We start from the raw sequence: 17,564 nt of genomic DNA on the forward strand, positions 1-17,564 counted from the left end.
TCAATTGCTGTACCTGTTTTATTTCCTTCCACAAATTCAAACATTTTGATTGGATAACAAATGATGAGTAATTGATGTCAGCATATGGAGATGATTTACTGGTATAAAAATATTACAATGTCAGTCATAAGACAAATATACAATCGTATAACAGAAATAATATCACAAGTTAAAACTTAAGCAGGCCATGTTTTTGTATCAGTTTGTACTGTATAACAGAAATAACATCACAAGTTAAAACTTAAGCAGGCCATGTTTTTGTATCAGTTTGTACTGGTCTGGTATTTCCATCAAAGCGTGAAGTGCAAATGCAGCCTGAGGATTCCTGGACGAGGACATCACACCGTTAAAGTCAACAAATTGGAAGTTATCAAACTTTCTGTGTGGAATTTTATCATCAAACTCTCTCATGACTTCCCATGGTCCATCACCAACTCCGACCATTACAATGGAAAGCGGCCATCTTGAAGCTTCAACAATGGCGTTGATTGTGTCCTGTTCGTTGGTGACCTGACCGTCAGCGACGATTACTAGAATGTGATACTGTAAGGGAGATAAAGGAACATTAAAATATAATCCTCCATTTTTGAAAGTTGTCTCCCCTTTATACCCAATAAAACGTTACTGCTACCTCCTTTTTGACTCATTTGGGGTAGAATACTGTTGAATTAGAAAGGAAATTTTCAGAAATAAATTGAAAATTTTAAGAATTTGGCTAAAATATGGTATTGGATTTATTAAGTGGAAAACCCCTCTTTATTGGCCCCAAAACAATCCCAGAAAGTGTGTTTATTCGGCAATATGATTATGTCTCCAAAATAAACCAGCATATGTTTATTGTTATTCAGCCGAAATCTACAAAAGCCTGCATTTAGGTTCATCAATAAAAAACATTTAGTCGTTATTAAAAGATAGCTTATTCATGAACAGTTATTTCAGATGAAATTACGACTGGTTCAGACAATATTATGGCTAGTTCATGAAATTACCAATTCATTACGACAATTTAGTTGAGTCGTTACAATATTGTTTATTCATTAGAACAACATTCATTATTACTAGACAATACCTATCTATCCTCAAATAGGCACCTCCCCCAGTGAAAAGGTTTAGTATCAATATACAGTGGACCCTCGATAATCCGAACACCTTCGTTCCCAATCCAAACCGTCCGGATTACGAGTTTTCCGGACTGCCGAATTTCGTCTACTAGGTCAAAAAAATTGTCGTGTAAGAGTTATCTCCCTTGATTATATACAATCCGGGACGTTTCATAAACACGTCTAATTGTCAGACTTTTTAACAATAAATCCGAATTTCCGGACTGGTGAGTACAAATAACGTTACGGAAATCCGTTGCCGTGCATTTCCGTCCGGACTGTATATAGGCTAAAAGGAACACCATATGCACAAGAATAGGCCAGTTGTTCACAATTCTTGACCTTTAACTATCACATAAAACTATTACATGGTCTTATACGAAATAAGCTGGCCAATGGATTAAAGGTACATAGGAAGGTCAATAGGTAACTATATAAGTAAATCAATCAATATACATTTGCTAGGTAACACAAGGGTCACACAGATCCAAAGGACCGGTTATTACATAAGTTAATCAATAGCTTTGGCCAAGTAAACACATGGGTTACACCCAAGGGTCAGGCAGATAATATATTCATCAATTTTACTTATTACATTACTATATCACATAAGTATATCTGAACACAGGTAAAAGTTGTATATTCAACACCTAATTACATTTCACACCTCAGCGGGATATGCGATGAAAAGAAAATGGGGGAACTCGATAAATTTTGAGTGTTCTGAGTGCAACTGTATCGAGAATTCTGAATGGAATTTTCCGATTGTAAACGAGGAAAAGACATTTCTTATAAGTAATTTAGGGCAAATTTAAAATGGGGCGAATATCTTTTGTTTGGCTCAAGGGCAAAATTAACCTGGGGCGAAAAATACCAGGTATACAGTATTTCAAAATTGATGATTCTGCAAAAATGAAGAGGATTATTATTTGTGGGCAGGGACTTATCTGTGAACAAGAATGGTACTATTTTCATCAGAGACCCAACCAGGCTTTTGTAGAAATGTTACTAGTTCAATATCCTTTATTACCTAAGCCCACCTCCCTACTTTGAGAGGTGTCAGGTATGACCTTGGGGTCAGGTATGACCTTGGGGTGTCAGGTATGACCTTGGTGTCAGGTATGACCTTGGGGTGTCAGGTATGACCTTGGTGTCAGATATGACCTTGGTGTCAGGTATGACCTTGAGTCACACTGTACTTACCGACTTTGTTTTCTTTACAATGTCAATCGCTTGTCGTATCAGGGGAGCAAAGTTTGTCGGACCACTCATTCGGACGTTTGGCGTTATTTGGTTGTAAGCTTCAAGTACATCATGGAAACCATGGCAATATCCCTAATAATAAAAAAAAGGTCAAAGGTCAATTGAGGTCATGTTAAGTTCAAATGAATCTAGAGATATGTTCTAATACATATTCTATAACAAGTTAAACAATACTTGATTATTTCTGCACATGTCATGACTTGTAAAATTGCATTTTGTTAGATTATTTTTCTTGTAGGACATTTTAGTTAAGTTACATTTTTTCATTTATTTATTTATTTATATATTTATCTATTTATTTATTTATTTATTCATTTATTCATTTATTTAAGATTTTGGTTTTGGTCCAGGAATTGTTTTGTTTCTTAATTATTATCTCTTACTACAATCAGATTGGTTATATTTTTGTTGTTGAAAAGTCAGTTAAGCGTTGATGTCATTTTTTTTTAGTTTCAGTCGTGGTATGAAACTAAAAAAAAATTGACATCAACGCTTATAATTAATTTTTGAAAATGATTTTCTAATATGTAACATGTTTTATGTACAATTTTACTGGTTTTTTTTAATTGGGATTCTTTTTCTCAAATCAATACGCAACGTCAATTGTCGTATTGTGACATCACATTTTTCGCGCCATTCTCGGAATTTCTTTCATAGAAGAATGAAAAGAATTTTTCGACCAATCGCATTTGAGTATTTACCATGAAAACAAAGAAAAATTGATTATTACAAAATGTATACATTATATATTTGTGACTTATTTGAATCAACCCTTTCATTCTCTTAAATCAAGAATTTTAATAACAGATTTATTTTAATGGTGTTTAAGATATATATTTATTAAGATAAAAACTGTTCAAACCTGATGTATACATCCAGTACTGGCATTTTTTTGCAGGGAAATCTTAATTCAAATTATAAATATAATTACCAGTTAACAATTTGCATGAACTAATTAATATAATAGGTTTATCTTAAGGTTTTTAAGAAAGATATATATTTATCAAGATAAAAACTGTTCAAACCTGATATATACATCCAGTACTGGCATTTTTTTGCAGGGAAATCTTAATTCAAATTATAAATATAATTACCAGTTAACAATTTGTATGAACTAATTAATATAATTACGCAAATGATTGTCCATACATCCGGGGATCCATTCACAATGATGATCTCCATACAGTATACTTATGTACACAACAATGTTACACAACAATGTTACACAACAAGTGGTTGTTGGGTATGGAATGTATTTCACACAAGTAAGTTATTATTTAAAAGTTACAAAAGACACACGCTTAAAGCGAGTGTCTTTTGCAACTTTTAAAAAATAACTTACTCGATCGTGTGAAATAAATTCCATATCCCAAAATCACGAGTCATGTGACCTGTTTCTACCACAAAGATATCGGCTTTAATCGAAGGAAAACATGGCCAAGTGTTATTTCGCATATGCAAATAAGGTGTACCGTTGACGTCCGGGACCTGGTGATGTGACGTCATTCGATTATTGATGACGTCAATAACAATTGCAACTTGGGTCAAAGTTCGAATTCTTGACCAAGCAAAAGACCTGAAGGTCATGATCATATACCACTATACCCTGTGCTATTCAACTCTCAGACCATCAGTTAATCATTACAGCTGTTGATTAACAATCTGTTTAAACCACACGTGGTATAAACTCTGTCCGCATTTTGATTGGCTAACACAGTGAACTTTGACCCAAGCTGCAATTGTTATTGACGTCATCAATAATCTAATGACGTCACATCACCGGGTCCCTGACGTCACCGGTACACTTTATTTGCATACGCGAAATTATACTTGGCCACGTTTCCCTTTGATTTCAGCCGATATTATTGTGGTAGAAACAGGTCACACGACTCGAAATTGTTGGATATGGAATTTATTTCACACTCGTAAGTTATTTTTTAAAAGTTGCAAAAAACACTCGCTAAAGCTCGTGTCTTTTGTAACTTTTGAAAAATAACTTACTCGTGTGAAATAAATTCCATATCCAACAACCACTCGTTGTGTAACCTCTATATATCCAACAGTCGGCACATTTATACAATGGCTTGAGAGTGGAATATCAAAGCGTATATATATTCTGGTAGAAAAGTAAACACAGCTATGTTACCTACTTCTGTTCGAAAAGGAAACACTCCATGACCTCTGGTCGAAACATCACCAAATCCAAACGCAGGGATGATGCCATCGTCATCAAATGGTTCGAGCGTTTCTCCGAGGATACAGATGACCTGTTACATATAAGTGTCTGTTTAAATGGTTGACGAGCTGATCACTGTAACCATAGTTACATAAATATGTAGGAATAAGAATATAATATATCATTGGAAAGGACCAGTATAGGCTTAACCTGTTGTCTAATCCATTTATTTATAGATCTTTATGTAATTGTATATACATGTATTACTTGATAATGAAATATTTTGAAATGAAAAGAATATATGTAACTGTAAATTTCACTTTGAACAACATCAAATAAATATTTGTAAATTGATCATTTAATAAAATTACCATGCATTGATATTGTTTCTTTATGAAAAGTCGCAGATACATCATAAATCAAGTGAGTTAAAGTCAAATCATGACTTGAATAACAAGTATGTAAATATGTACATAAAAATTATATGTAGTTTTCTTTATAAAGATATCTAAATTCCAGTACAAAGTTCTGTATAGTCAGATATATGGCACTATTAATTCACAAGTGCGTTTAGTAAGAGGAAATAAGTGCTGTATAGATTTGAAGAAAGTATAAAGATATGAATTACTATACATAAAAATTGTGTATCTTTATCACATGTCATACGTTTATGTCATAAATATCATGAGGCGTGTAATAGATTAACAAAATTGTGTATCTTTATCACATGTCATACGTTTTATGTCATAAATATCACGAGTCGTATAATAGATTAACAAAATTGTGTATCTTTATCACATGTCATACGTTTATGTCATAAATATCACGAGTCGTATAATAGATTAACAAAATTGTGTATCTTTATCACATGTCATACGTTTATGTCATAAATATCACGAGTCATGTAACAGATTAACAAAATTGTGTATCTTTATCACATGTCATACGTTTTAAGAGTTTATGTCATAAATATCACGAGACGTGTAATAGATTAACACTATTGTGACGTCATAAATAATTGATGCCTTCGCAATAAAACATGGCACAATTGTCCCTTACGAGAAAGATACCGGTATACATCCAAGTTAAAATTTGCCCGTCATACATAGAAACTAATTTGTTAATTTCCACAAATATTCTCATAGATTTATGTGATAAACAGAATCTTACACTAGTGGTTATGTCATATGGAATTTATTGAACTCATTATATAATTTTATGTGCCACTTGCCTTCATATTCAATCACAGAACTTGCTTAACTAATCTGATATAACATTTATATATAACAAAATAAAAAGAAGAGAGCCAACTCCTGAATCCAGGTATGTTAATGTTGTATTGAAAAGGAATGCTGGTTGCTGACATGTTTCGGCCTAAGGTAGGCCATCCTCAGGGCACAGCTTACATAGTACAGTGTTACATGATGTACAGGTAGTGGTAAGTGGAGACAATAGAGGTCATGTGATAATAACAAGACTTTATGACGTCATCAATAACAAAGCATATTTTTGAACTCTGCAGGACGACTTGGTTCTTGGAGTATTTCTCCTTAGGGAGAATTTTCTCTTCTGATTTTATTTATATATATAGTCATTTGTGTATTATCTTCTATTGGTCATCAGACTTATTACCAGCTCATGACCAATCACCAGCCCTGCAGGTATTGAGCTTAACAACTGTACCTGCTGCCCCCATTGCATGATCACAGGATGCGACTAAATTTGGGATCTTATCTTTTCTTTTTTTTGATAAACTTGTTTTTTCCTGTCTCCCTTGACTTCACCTTACTTTTGACCTTTGGTTAAGTGTTTGCCCCTGTGAGGAAGGCTTTGGGTTCTGTCCCCTAGTGGAGACATATATACCAGTCTTTATGTTACTATTCCTGCTTAGCGCTCAGTATTTTGGGAGTGGGACAACTGGTTCACCCATTGTCGGTACAATGTGACTGGGTAGGGTACCGGTGTCCTGCTTGGTGTCATATGGGCAGTATATATCATTGAAAGTTGGCATCAGTTCCGCGCTATCACAAGAAACAAATCACGAACATACCACAGCCTCCAATGTCACACAACACACGCATGCATCTCACAAACAGGGGAGGTAATCCTTAACCATACAGCTGTTGTTTGGATGTTAAACAAAACAAAACAAAACCTACACAGGGGAGGCCATCCTTAAATGACCATAGCTGCTGATAGGACAATAAATAATACATAGAGGAGGTCATCCTTAAATGACCATAGCTGTTGATAGGATGTTAAACAATACATAGAGGAGGTCATCCTTTAAATGACCATAGCTGTTGTATGGACATTAAACCATACTAAATCAAACCAAAGCTCAATCAGCATTAAACTTTGTGTTTTCATGTTTAATATTTCCTACAGGAACTGGCAACAATTCATATTTTCTAAGGAATATGTAAAGTAATGATACCCAATGCAAACCTGAGCAAGAGGCCCAGAGGGCCTGTATCGCTCACCTGAATAAAGTTATACAATTGTTATGTATAACAGAATAATGTAAGGTTTTCTGAAGTGGCCAGATCTAGATTCCTGTTATTTAAACAAGGAATCAAATAGTCAGTGTATCTTATGATTTGAGGATAAAAATACATGTATAGCTATACATATACAGCATATATATGTATATTGTATGAAATGAACATTTATGCTGGATTTAATGATGATCTGATCATGAGATGGTAACAAAGTTTGTTTTCTTTTAAATTGTAAGAAAAGGAACTATATCTGAAGAAAAGTGCAGTATATGCAAACTTATTAATTTAGAGTTAGACGGCCTGTTGAACAACCACCCAACAATTATCAAACCTGTTAGATATTACTAGGAAAATGATATTCAATAATTGGCACAAAAATGTTTTACTATTTATTATTTTTTAGGTAAATATGAAAATTAGCATTAGATCACACCGATATATCAGACACACAGTTAAATTATGGATAAATTCTGTAGTAGAAATGACCTCCTTACACTATCACAGGAATTAGCATTAGATCACACCGATTTATCACACACACAGTTAAATTATGGATAGATTCTGTAGTAGAAATGACCTCCTTACACTATCACAGGGACTTGACACATTTCTGACCCAGAATGAACATAATCAAGGGTTAAATATAATATTCTGGATCATAGTAAGAACAGGTCAAGCCCCTGTGCTTCGAATGTTAAATTGAAATGGCATGAAAGTTTGACAAGAAATTTTTAAATGATTATATCTTATTCATGGAAACATAAAGGGCGACTGAACAGGTAAATATTAATTATTAACTTTTCTTACCTGTTGGTAGGGGTTCATGAACATTGGTCCTATTGCATGTAGATTTTTACCACCAAATGACCTTTGACCTGAGTGCATATTACTGACGGTGTAGTCTATGCCTGTGAAGGTCAAAGAGACAAGGTCATATTTATTTGTCAAATTTATAAACATTAATCTAAATGTTTGATGCGGCGGGCGGAATACTGCAGGCACTGCATAATCTGGTTGTAATCTAATTTCTTTAGAAATTTGCTCAGCAAGGAGACATTAATGAATATATCAAAGTGTCATGGCCACTCACCGATGCTGTGCATGAGAGGGATAAAGGAGGAAAGCAAGTAGTATATAGATATAAAATGGCGGGGCAAAGACGACATTTTTGTTGTTTTTTAAGTGAATTCCTGGATGTTATACCGACGATTATACTATGCCATATTAAGAAATTTTATTTATTTTAAAACGGCTGTGTTTGTGTTTACATTCTCCTGAAAGATGCAGAATTTTTTTTTTAAAACTCCCTTCAATTGGCGTACACTATAATTAGGTTTAATTCTTAGATTGATTAATCTTATGATGTCCGTCATATTTCTTGATAAATCGCATTACATTTTCCTACGTATAAGATTCCTGTGAATTACTGTCCTGGTATATTTTGTTCCAAATTATAATATTATATTGTATTAAAGTGCATACATGCATTCCACTGCTTTTTTCTCCATGTATTAATTGATCTGTATCAAGATTAGATATTTGATCTTTGATTGATAACTTTTGTTAGAAGAAACTTGTCTCGGAAATTTATTATTTGTTGCTGATGAATGGGCCTACATTATCTGTCCCCGAAGTTTGTTGAATCACACGTTCATGCTTTATTTATTTTACAAGTATTACACTATCGACTGTTTTAAACAATCTAACCTCTTTATTGCTATCGGTATCTGATCAACCATGTCAGGCAGCTTGAACCATGCATGAATAAGAGTCTATCAAGCTAACAACACTGAGGCCACTCGATCAGGTTCACTATAACAACACTGAGGCCACTCGATCAGGTTCCCCTAGTAACATTGAGGACACTAATTGATCAAATTCACTAACAACACTGAGGCCACTCGATCAGGTTCACTATAACAACACTGAGGCCACTTGATCAGGTTCCCCTAGTAACATTGAGGACACTAATTGATCAAGTTCACTATAACAACATTGAGGCCACTCGATCAGGTTACCTAATAACATTGAGGCCACTCGATCAGGTTCAACAACAACATTGAGGTCACTTGATCTGGTTGTTAAACAGATTAAATCAGAATGATAGTTGACAGCAGCTCCAGCCATTACCAGAATAGTGTTATATAACACTCAAGGATTTCATTACTAGATATCTAGCTGTAACGCTATATAGATAAAAAACAAAATTTAAAAAAATACTGTATATAGCAATTAGCAGGTACTGTATATATCACTGGTAACCCTAAAACCTTGAATTTACTCGCGCGAGTTTGAATTTTTCAGTGAAAGTGAGCGTTTTCAACGTGGCATGAGTATTTTAAGTGTAATTGAGTATTCTCAGTGTGCCGTTTTTAAATTCAGTATGCCGTTTTTAAATTCAGAGTGCCGTGGATCGTTACGCATCAGCGCACTCGACAAGTAGTATAGGATTACCTGTACCGATCGATCGATGAAACGTCCAACACCGCGCGCGACCTCGTGTATCGTACGGTAGAAATACGTGTTCTTGCAAACGGGAAATATTACTGGAAGCAACATTTATTGCTCTCGGATTTGGACATTATTCTTTACCCCAGATCAATCGTTATCTATTGTCATTACGCCTGTAATTAATCACAACCCACCTATTCCGTTTACTTGCTCCGAGATCGACTGATATTGTCGTGATATTTGATGTACTTGTTTTCGGTAATACGGCGGTGGTGTTGTCAAAAAAATACCCATGTTATGATTTACCCCGTATAATGTGAAGTTTTCATATGAGAAAGTGTATTGAAGCAATAAACCGGTTACGTTTGACTACTGTACATCGTATTTTGTTATTTATTTATAATACTTGACCCGGGCGGGATCCATATGTAATCACTGTGTATTAACTGTGTCAATCTTCCTGTTTCAGATATCCATAACTGAGAAGTATCGCCGTTGCTGTTACGTGTTCAAGAAACCGTCAACACATGTGATGATTGATAAACATGTTTAATGATACAATTAAATTGTTATATCGCCAGTATATTGCATTTTGTTATTTATACTTACCCGGGACGTATCGGAGATGACGTACAGTAGCAAGTAAAGTATTCAACGTTTATATTAACTGTTTCAATCTTCTTTTTCAGGTATTCCATGACCCAGGTAGAATGACGTTGTTCATCATATTTTCAAGTGGGTTCGAGAATAGAAACGTACATCTCATTAATCAATAAAATAGTTATCAGCAGTATATCTATATGCAGTTATATTCATTAGCTTACCTGGAGCAGATCGACGATCCTATCCATTAACGGGTGTCTTCAGGTAAGATATATCCTATCACGACACACTGCGTTTAACAGCTATTAAAGCAAAACCCTTCCATTTGTTGTATATGTTATCAAACAATATATATACAAAGAAATAAGTGTCCAACTACTAACCCGGATATTTTGTATCCAATGTATTTAATCGTACCATGGAATTTGTAAGATGGGCGGTCGTGTCTCTTTGTCGACCTGTGTAAACCCCATGGGGACTTGTATTTAATTGTCAACGCAACACTTTTTATATAGAATATCAAGATTTGGTGTTGGCAAAAGGGATTCGGGACAACGTTTATCACAACTTTGAATTATTCGAATTTGACACAACAACCTGTTTTTAGGAAGTCGTTCCAAAGTACGAGCTTCAGTGTTGAAATAACCTTCCCAAATATAAGTACAAATAGAACAGTTACATACTTGATTTTCATTATACTCTCAAGCAGAAGAAAATTCAGACGTTTAAACATATTTCAAATATGAACCTCGAGTATTGATAGAATTTCGAACCCCCGCGCATCATGTTATGGAAGGCGGCCATTACAGAAACTATGTGTGGAATTTATGTCAATTTTCAGAGTCGCCAAAATTCACGTTCCCAACAACATTTGCCACTGAACATATCTCATATATTTCATTATATCCCCAAGCAGAAGAAAACTCATACGTTTTAAGAAATTTCAAATATGAACCTTGAGTATTGATAGAATTTCGAATCCCTGCTCATCATGTTATGGAAGGCGGCCATTACAGAAACTGTAATGTGTGGACGTAATTATCCAAATTATAGATACCGACTCGGTAATTGAGATATTGTTTTTATATATATAAACATTTGCAATAAATATATAATAGTTGTTTTTATTGCATAAATTCGAGTGCTGGATGTTTTTCGAGTGTTTTTGGTGGTCCTGAAAAGGGCCGTCATTATAGTGTAGCTATAGACGAATCAAAGCGACTGACTTCTATCTTCCTTCCATTGTTACTGCAGTATCCGCTGTTGGAGAAGGCAAATTCCATCTTATAGAGTCAGGTGTGTGCCATCCTTGCGCTGAACCGAGTCTGTGGAAGCAAGTTTGGTCCGTGCACCCAGATCATATCGTGGTGCATTTTCTTCAAAACTCAGTTAATGAGTGATAACCCGTTTGTTGTAGGTCCGATCATGACGTGGAAACATACTTGGTTAACTCTCTGGGCAATCAAAACGTCATAGATTCGAATGGTGGTTGTTTTGATTTCAGCCGATGTACTGTCCATTACATCATTCTCTCCGGCCTGGATGAAGACTGCCCGGTACTTGGACAGGTCTTTTGTCGGTGTGGGTGTGGTGCGAAAGTAATCAATGCTTTTGTTATATTATGTATATTCACATGTCTACGGATGAGCCGAAAGGCTTAAAGTAATAAAGAACTTAACTTTGGTGACATGTATTTTGATAATAACTTTGACATGTTTTTATAATATCGATATCCACGGCTATTAATTACTCAAGTAAACCAATACAGATTCGTCTGCATAATGTCTGTACAGAGAGACTGAAGTGTCATGTGATCTGTTTTATTCATGAAACCGATAATATTGTGCACAGGTGAGATACCCAGGTAAACTGGCCAATGCACAAATCATAGGCAAGTCAGGCATGACAACGACTAATTAATCAACGCCCCAGGACACCGCTAGGTCAGCAGGTCAACTGGACACTTCCCAGGTAAACAGGTATTTACGAAATTCACTGAGTTCGGTATACTGCCGCTAATTATATTCTAATTAATGCCCCGGGGATGAGGTCTTCGGTGAAAAGCTTGTGCCTGACGGGGTCAGTTAACTTTTGGTGTGTCGACCCACTTTTCGTGAGGTAGCCTACACACATGTTGTGCACATGTTTCAGTAGCAGCACTGCTGTAATGCTACGAGATCAATTCTTCTGACGATCAGGCTTATAGATATATGACCAATTGACTGTTTTATTTAATATGTTCACTGACAAAACATCGTGTGCGCTGCTTTCAGATTTTAGAATTTCAGATTATAATAGACCATCGGTCTTTGTTTGATTGATTGATGTACAGGTTTAACGGAGTAACTGAAATGGTGGCCTGCAGTATAGACGACAGTGTGGACAGTAGCAACACAGACCAGTCTGAAGATTCAAATTCAACTTCATTTATTCTCTTTTCACATATGATCTGGATACGAGGTTTAGGGTTGATGAATTTGGTGAATATTGCTGACAAGAAGTTGGAATCCAACAATATCAATTTGAGCTATTTAAATAAAATAATGTGTCATTTTAAAATACAACAGTTCTGGATATTCTGGTTTGTGAGACGATACACACATACTGTAAACTTATGCATTATAATCTATGCAAAACCCGCTTTTAGTCATGAAGGTCACTTAATTCAGAAAGTTATATTTTATATAGATTCATCATGATCTACAATAGACTAGTATCTCTTCCGTATGAAAACCAGTGTTTGAGCCTACAACTTGCTTATAATCATACAGATCTTATCCCTTATGTTACATGTCATGGTCCCAGGGATTACCGACGATTAAATGCTTGAGAAAGATATAATTTATATACGATCGTTGAAAGTGAAATTATATAAAAGTGCTTAGCAACAATTATAATAGTATTGGTCGATACTTACAGGTACATATCACAGAGACTTATTAAAACCATAATTTTAGTTCCGTTTTTTTATGTGATAAAAAACATACAATTTAGTTCATCGTGACTAATCATAATTAATACTAAAATTATTAAACTCGCAATGGGTAAAGTGTATTTTTTTCTTTTATTTCGTTTTTTTTTCATTTATTTATCTTTCTTTTCTTTTAGTAATTGTGTAATTAACGTGAAGTGATTGAGATCCTTGTGTTTTACTTTCCATTCGTGTGTCGCAAGTCATGTCTTTTAAAACAGGAATTAGAAAAAATATACCAGCATGTTCGGAGAATTACGAATCCTCAAGTTTGGGTTGGTTAGTATACCGCTAAACAATTACCAGGTGAGAAATTACGGTCCACAAGCTTATAACACCTGTCACTGCACCGCAGGTGTCTGTGATTTCTGGCGTTCAGGTTCTAATCGGCACATGCCGATAATTACTTGTGAGTTCACACGTTAGGTTTCCATGCACTTCATAAAAGTTCCGAAGATATATTTTTGGAATTCAGTGAGTTTCGTTTTTCCTACAAGCAAAACAAATTCGTATCTCAAAGGTTTGCCTATAGAATAATTAACCAAATTTGGCTCATTCACATAACCACGATGTTGAAAATTTACTCTATGAATCCTGTCTGGGATTACTAATTTTTCATGATCAAGTGTTACAACGACCCGTTGAAATAGAAAATTATTCAATTTTTAATGTTAATGACCCGTAATCATAGAAAATTAGCAAGAGGATACACGTTGAATTTGGCCCGTTATAAAAGAAAATTAGTAAGATGTTACATGTTGTATACGGCTCGTTATAATAAACAAAATAGTAAGATGTTACATGTGATATATGGCCTGTTATAATAGAAAATTATATGTCCCTGGTTTCGGTAGCACTTTTATATGGGGATAACATATGTGTGAGTTTGTCCTTATCCCGATTCATCTCATCTCAACACCTTTACCAAAAGTGGTATACAGAGAAAGAAAATACGATAACAATACAAACTATATAAAAAAAAATAACAGCGTTCTTCCTTTGGATTTCCTTAGATATACAGCAATTATCATCATTAAGAGTTACTTTTCTCCGTTTCACTCCGAAAGTGCCAGTCTTCTTTCACACCTGTCCAGTCACCCATTGTTAATTACATGGACACATGTGGTTACTGTTTTCTTTGAGATTATCATTTTAAACAGTGAAGTGTATCCCCTAACCGAACTTCCCACTGCGCGAGTTCTTCTAGAAGACCTGTAAAATGCATGTACCATAACCTATATGTTACCAGAAACACGGACACAAACACACATCAGTGACGACTGACCGAGTTTGGCTGGGTGGACCCGGTCAGACGCTGGAGCGGTCACCTGTACCCTATACCGTAACCTGTATGTTACACGAGTAAACACACTTACCTTTGCAGAATATCACGCCCGTATGTCTGTAAGGCCATTGTAATACATTAATGTTATAAGCAGAGTTGTTAGTTTAATTGCAAAATATCCTCTGCAGAGTTATTAATTTAATTGCAAAATATCTTCGTCCTTGTTGTATATCTTGCAACAATACACGAATCATCGTTAATCATTTCTTAATTATTAGATACAACTAATAGCGTCAATAGCTTTTAATTATTGAACATATAGACAAAGATAGAGTCAGTGTAAACAATATCCTCTAATTTTTTCACATCTGGATGCTGTATTCGCGGAAAGTTTTTATCTTTTTTTTTAATTGCTATATGATTGATTTGAAAATTTATATTTTCATTTTATTAACATTGAGAAAGAGCAATCGTTAGCGGCATGGTAACAATCACAATAGATACAAAGTACATTTGTTCATTTTGTATATAAAATCCAGCAGAAGATTTAGGCAGTGAAATGGTATACATCGTCCATATTTTCAAACTATCGCGCAATAGAATAAATTATTGATGCAACAAGAGTTATATTCATTGTACTTGATATATTTTCTGAAACGTTATCGTTCCTCAGTAAAGGTACAGTCCATATCCTGTTCAGTCTTGAAGCGATATTTGTTGTATTTTGTCTTGTCTGTATGAAAGAATAAAAGTTTACACTAAATGAAAGGTGGAAAATGCATAAAAAAAGAAAATTACACTTCTGGCACGGTGCTAGTAAATGTATATGTATGTTTCATAGAAGCTCGTACCCTAAATTGGCGGAATCGTACCTAAATTTGGCGGACTCGTACCGAGAGAAATAGGCGAAGTCGTACCCATCTTACAAAAATTATTCAAATGAAATTGACGTCCTTTTAATGAAAAATTGTATAGAATTAAATACTATATCGGTGCCCAGTTACTTTTACACGCCAAGGAATTCGTTCATTAATATGTGGGTTTTTTTCTGCAACATACAAATTGTACTTATATCTAACATCGTGCAACATTTTATTGCAATCGGACGATTGTATATCGATGTATTTTGATACTGAATCCAGCCTTGGAGATCACTTCACTGTCCGTGGGATATGTTAATTACAGAATTTCAAATCTGAAACCTGAAAAAAAAATACTTACAAACACTCATTATTCATCATAACCATGAATACATACATACAATTTCTAAGTGATCAATTAATGCATTAAAATTGAATGTAACAATCATTGAGACAAGTGATCATCTGACATGACAGATCATCTATCCGTGACTCCGCCCACCTGCGGTGTTGTCTAATTGGATTAGTTTATATAACTTTGGCGCCTGTCTACCTGTCAACTAACCCGCGTCTCCGCCTACTTGTGTTCATTGGAAGACGGTGACAGGTGACGAAATCTGTCAATAGGCGGAGTCACGTAACTAGCAAATTAAGTGTCGTGCTGTTTGTCCCACATCATCAGTTTGCTTATTTCTATTCTAATATAAAATATCCTGTTGCTATCAGAAACATAAAAAATAAAGTAAATTTAATACCAAATGTTATATTCTCCATCTTGTACTGCTGCAACAACACGTGTACAAAAATGACCGTTTGTTGCCCGAGTGAAACTACGTAATACGTACGATTTGCTTTTTGAAATATTAGTTCTATAGATTTGAGTTGTGCATTTTCATTTTCATTTTTTTTTTTTTTTTGCATTTCGTGAAAAGAAGTCGGCCCTGAAAAGGGCCGTTTTGAGAGGTATTGGTCGTTTACTGTCGGAACAATGCGGTAGGGTAGAGTTTATCTAGATCCCAAGAAGATGGTTCTAATCACACTGGTATCAGTTCAATAAGGTCGGATACAAAATAAAATCAGCGGCCTTTTTATGTTAGATATCAGGAACTTAAGATTTTTAATTGCTCTGTCCGTGGTTACACAAATGTAGGAGTATGGTATCACGGTCCCTGCATTTACAAACGACACGAATTATCACCATTTATTTCAGTAAATATTAATCGACCTTTTTTTTATTATTTAATACGGATCTCGTGTCATGACACATAATTAGTTTACAGGCTCTTACTTTGAAATACTGCAATACAATTTGACAGGCTATATTTTTATCGGACATAAAAGGGTCTAAGAAATAATTAATATATCAAACTAGTTTTAAAGTTGTGAATTCGTCATTTTTAACGCGCGGACCCCTTGTACATTTTTTTTTACAAAAAAAAACAAAACAACGTGCACACATGGGATTACTGATAGCAAATATATTGTTTGATAACATATACAACAAATGAAAGGGTTTTGCTTTAATAGCTGTTAAACGCAGTGTGTCGTGATAGGATATATCTTACCTGAAGACACCCGTTAATGGATAGGATCGTCGATCTGCTCCAGGTAAGCTAATGAATATAACTGCATATAGATATACTGCTGATGACTATTTTATTGATAAATGAGATGTAGGTTTCTATCCTCGAACCCACTTGAAAATATGATGAACAACGTCATTCTACCTGGGTCATGGAATACCTGAAAAAGAAGATTGAAACAGTTAATATAAACGTTGAATACTTTACTTGCTACTGTACGTCATCTCCGATACGTCCCGGGGTAAGTATAAATAACAAAATGCAATATACTGGCGATATACCAATTTAATTGTATCATTAAACATGTTTATCAATCATCACATGTGTTGACGGTTTCTTGAACAGGTAATACAGCAACGGCGATACTTCTCAGTTATGGATATCTGAAACAGGAAGATTGACACAGTTAATACACAGTGATTACATATGGATCCCGCCCGGGTCAAGTATTATAAATAAATAACAAAATACGATGTACAGTAGTCAACGTAACCGGTTTATTGCTTCAATACACTTTCTCATATGAACACTTCACATTATACGGGGTAAATCATAACATGGGTATTTTTTTGACAACACCACCGCCGTATTACCGAAAACAAGTACGTCAAATATCACGACAATATCAGTCGATCTCGGAGCAAGTAAACGGAATAGGTGGGTTGTGATTAATTACAGGCGTAATGACAATAGATAACGATTGATCTGGGGTAAAGAATAATGTCCAAATCCGAGAGCAATAAATGTTGCTTCCAGTAATATTTCCCGTTT

The 17,564-nt window shown here is 34.9% G+C and overlaps 1 protein-coding gene across 3 annotated transcripts in view; it reads right to left on the reverse strand.

Annotated features, from left to right (window-relative positions):
• Positions 1-17,564, reverse strand: part of LOC117314754 (E3 ubiquitin-protein ligase RGLG4-like) — a 21,734-nt gene continuing 4,170 nt past the window's right edge. For 2 of the 3 annotated variants that reach the window (XM_033868851.1, XM_033868852.1), the window contains exons 3-6: positions 7,848-7,948; positions 4,514-4,630; positions 2,304-2,435; positions 1-543 (exon numbers count right to left, since the gene is read on the reverse strand). In XM_033868851.1, the coding sequence (XP_033724742.1) occupies positions 235-543; positions 2,304-2,435; positions 4,514-4,630; positions 7,848-7,948 (659 nt within the window). In that variant the 3' untranslated portion in view covers positions 1-234. The remainder of the gene's footprint in view (positions 544-2,303; positions 2,436-4,513; positions 4,631-7,847; positions 7,949-17,564) is intronic. The other variant, XM_033868853.1, reaches the window with a different exon arrangement.

Source organism: Pecten maximus, chromosome 16 (genome assembly GCF_902652985.1).
Source record: "Pecten maximus chromosome 16, xPecMax1.1, whole genome shotgun sequence".
Taxonomy (NCBI): domain Eukaryota; kingdom Metazoa; phylum Mollusca; class Bivalvia; order Pectinida; family Pectinidae; genus Pecten; species Pecten maximus.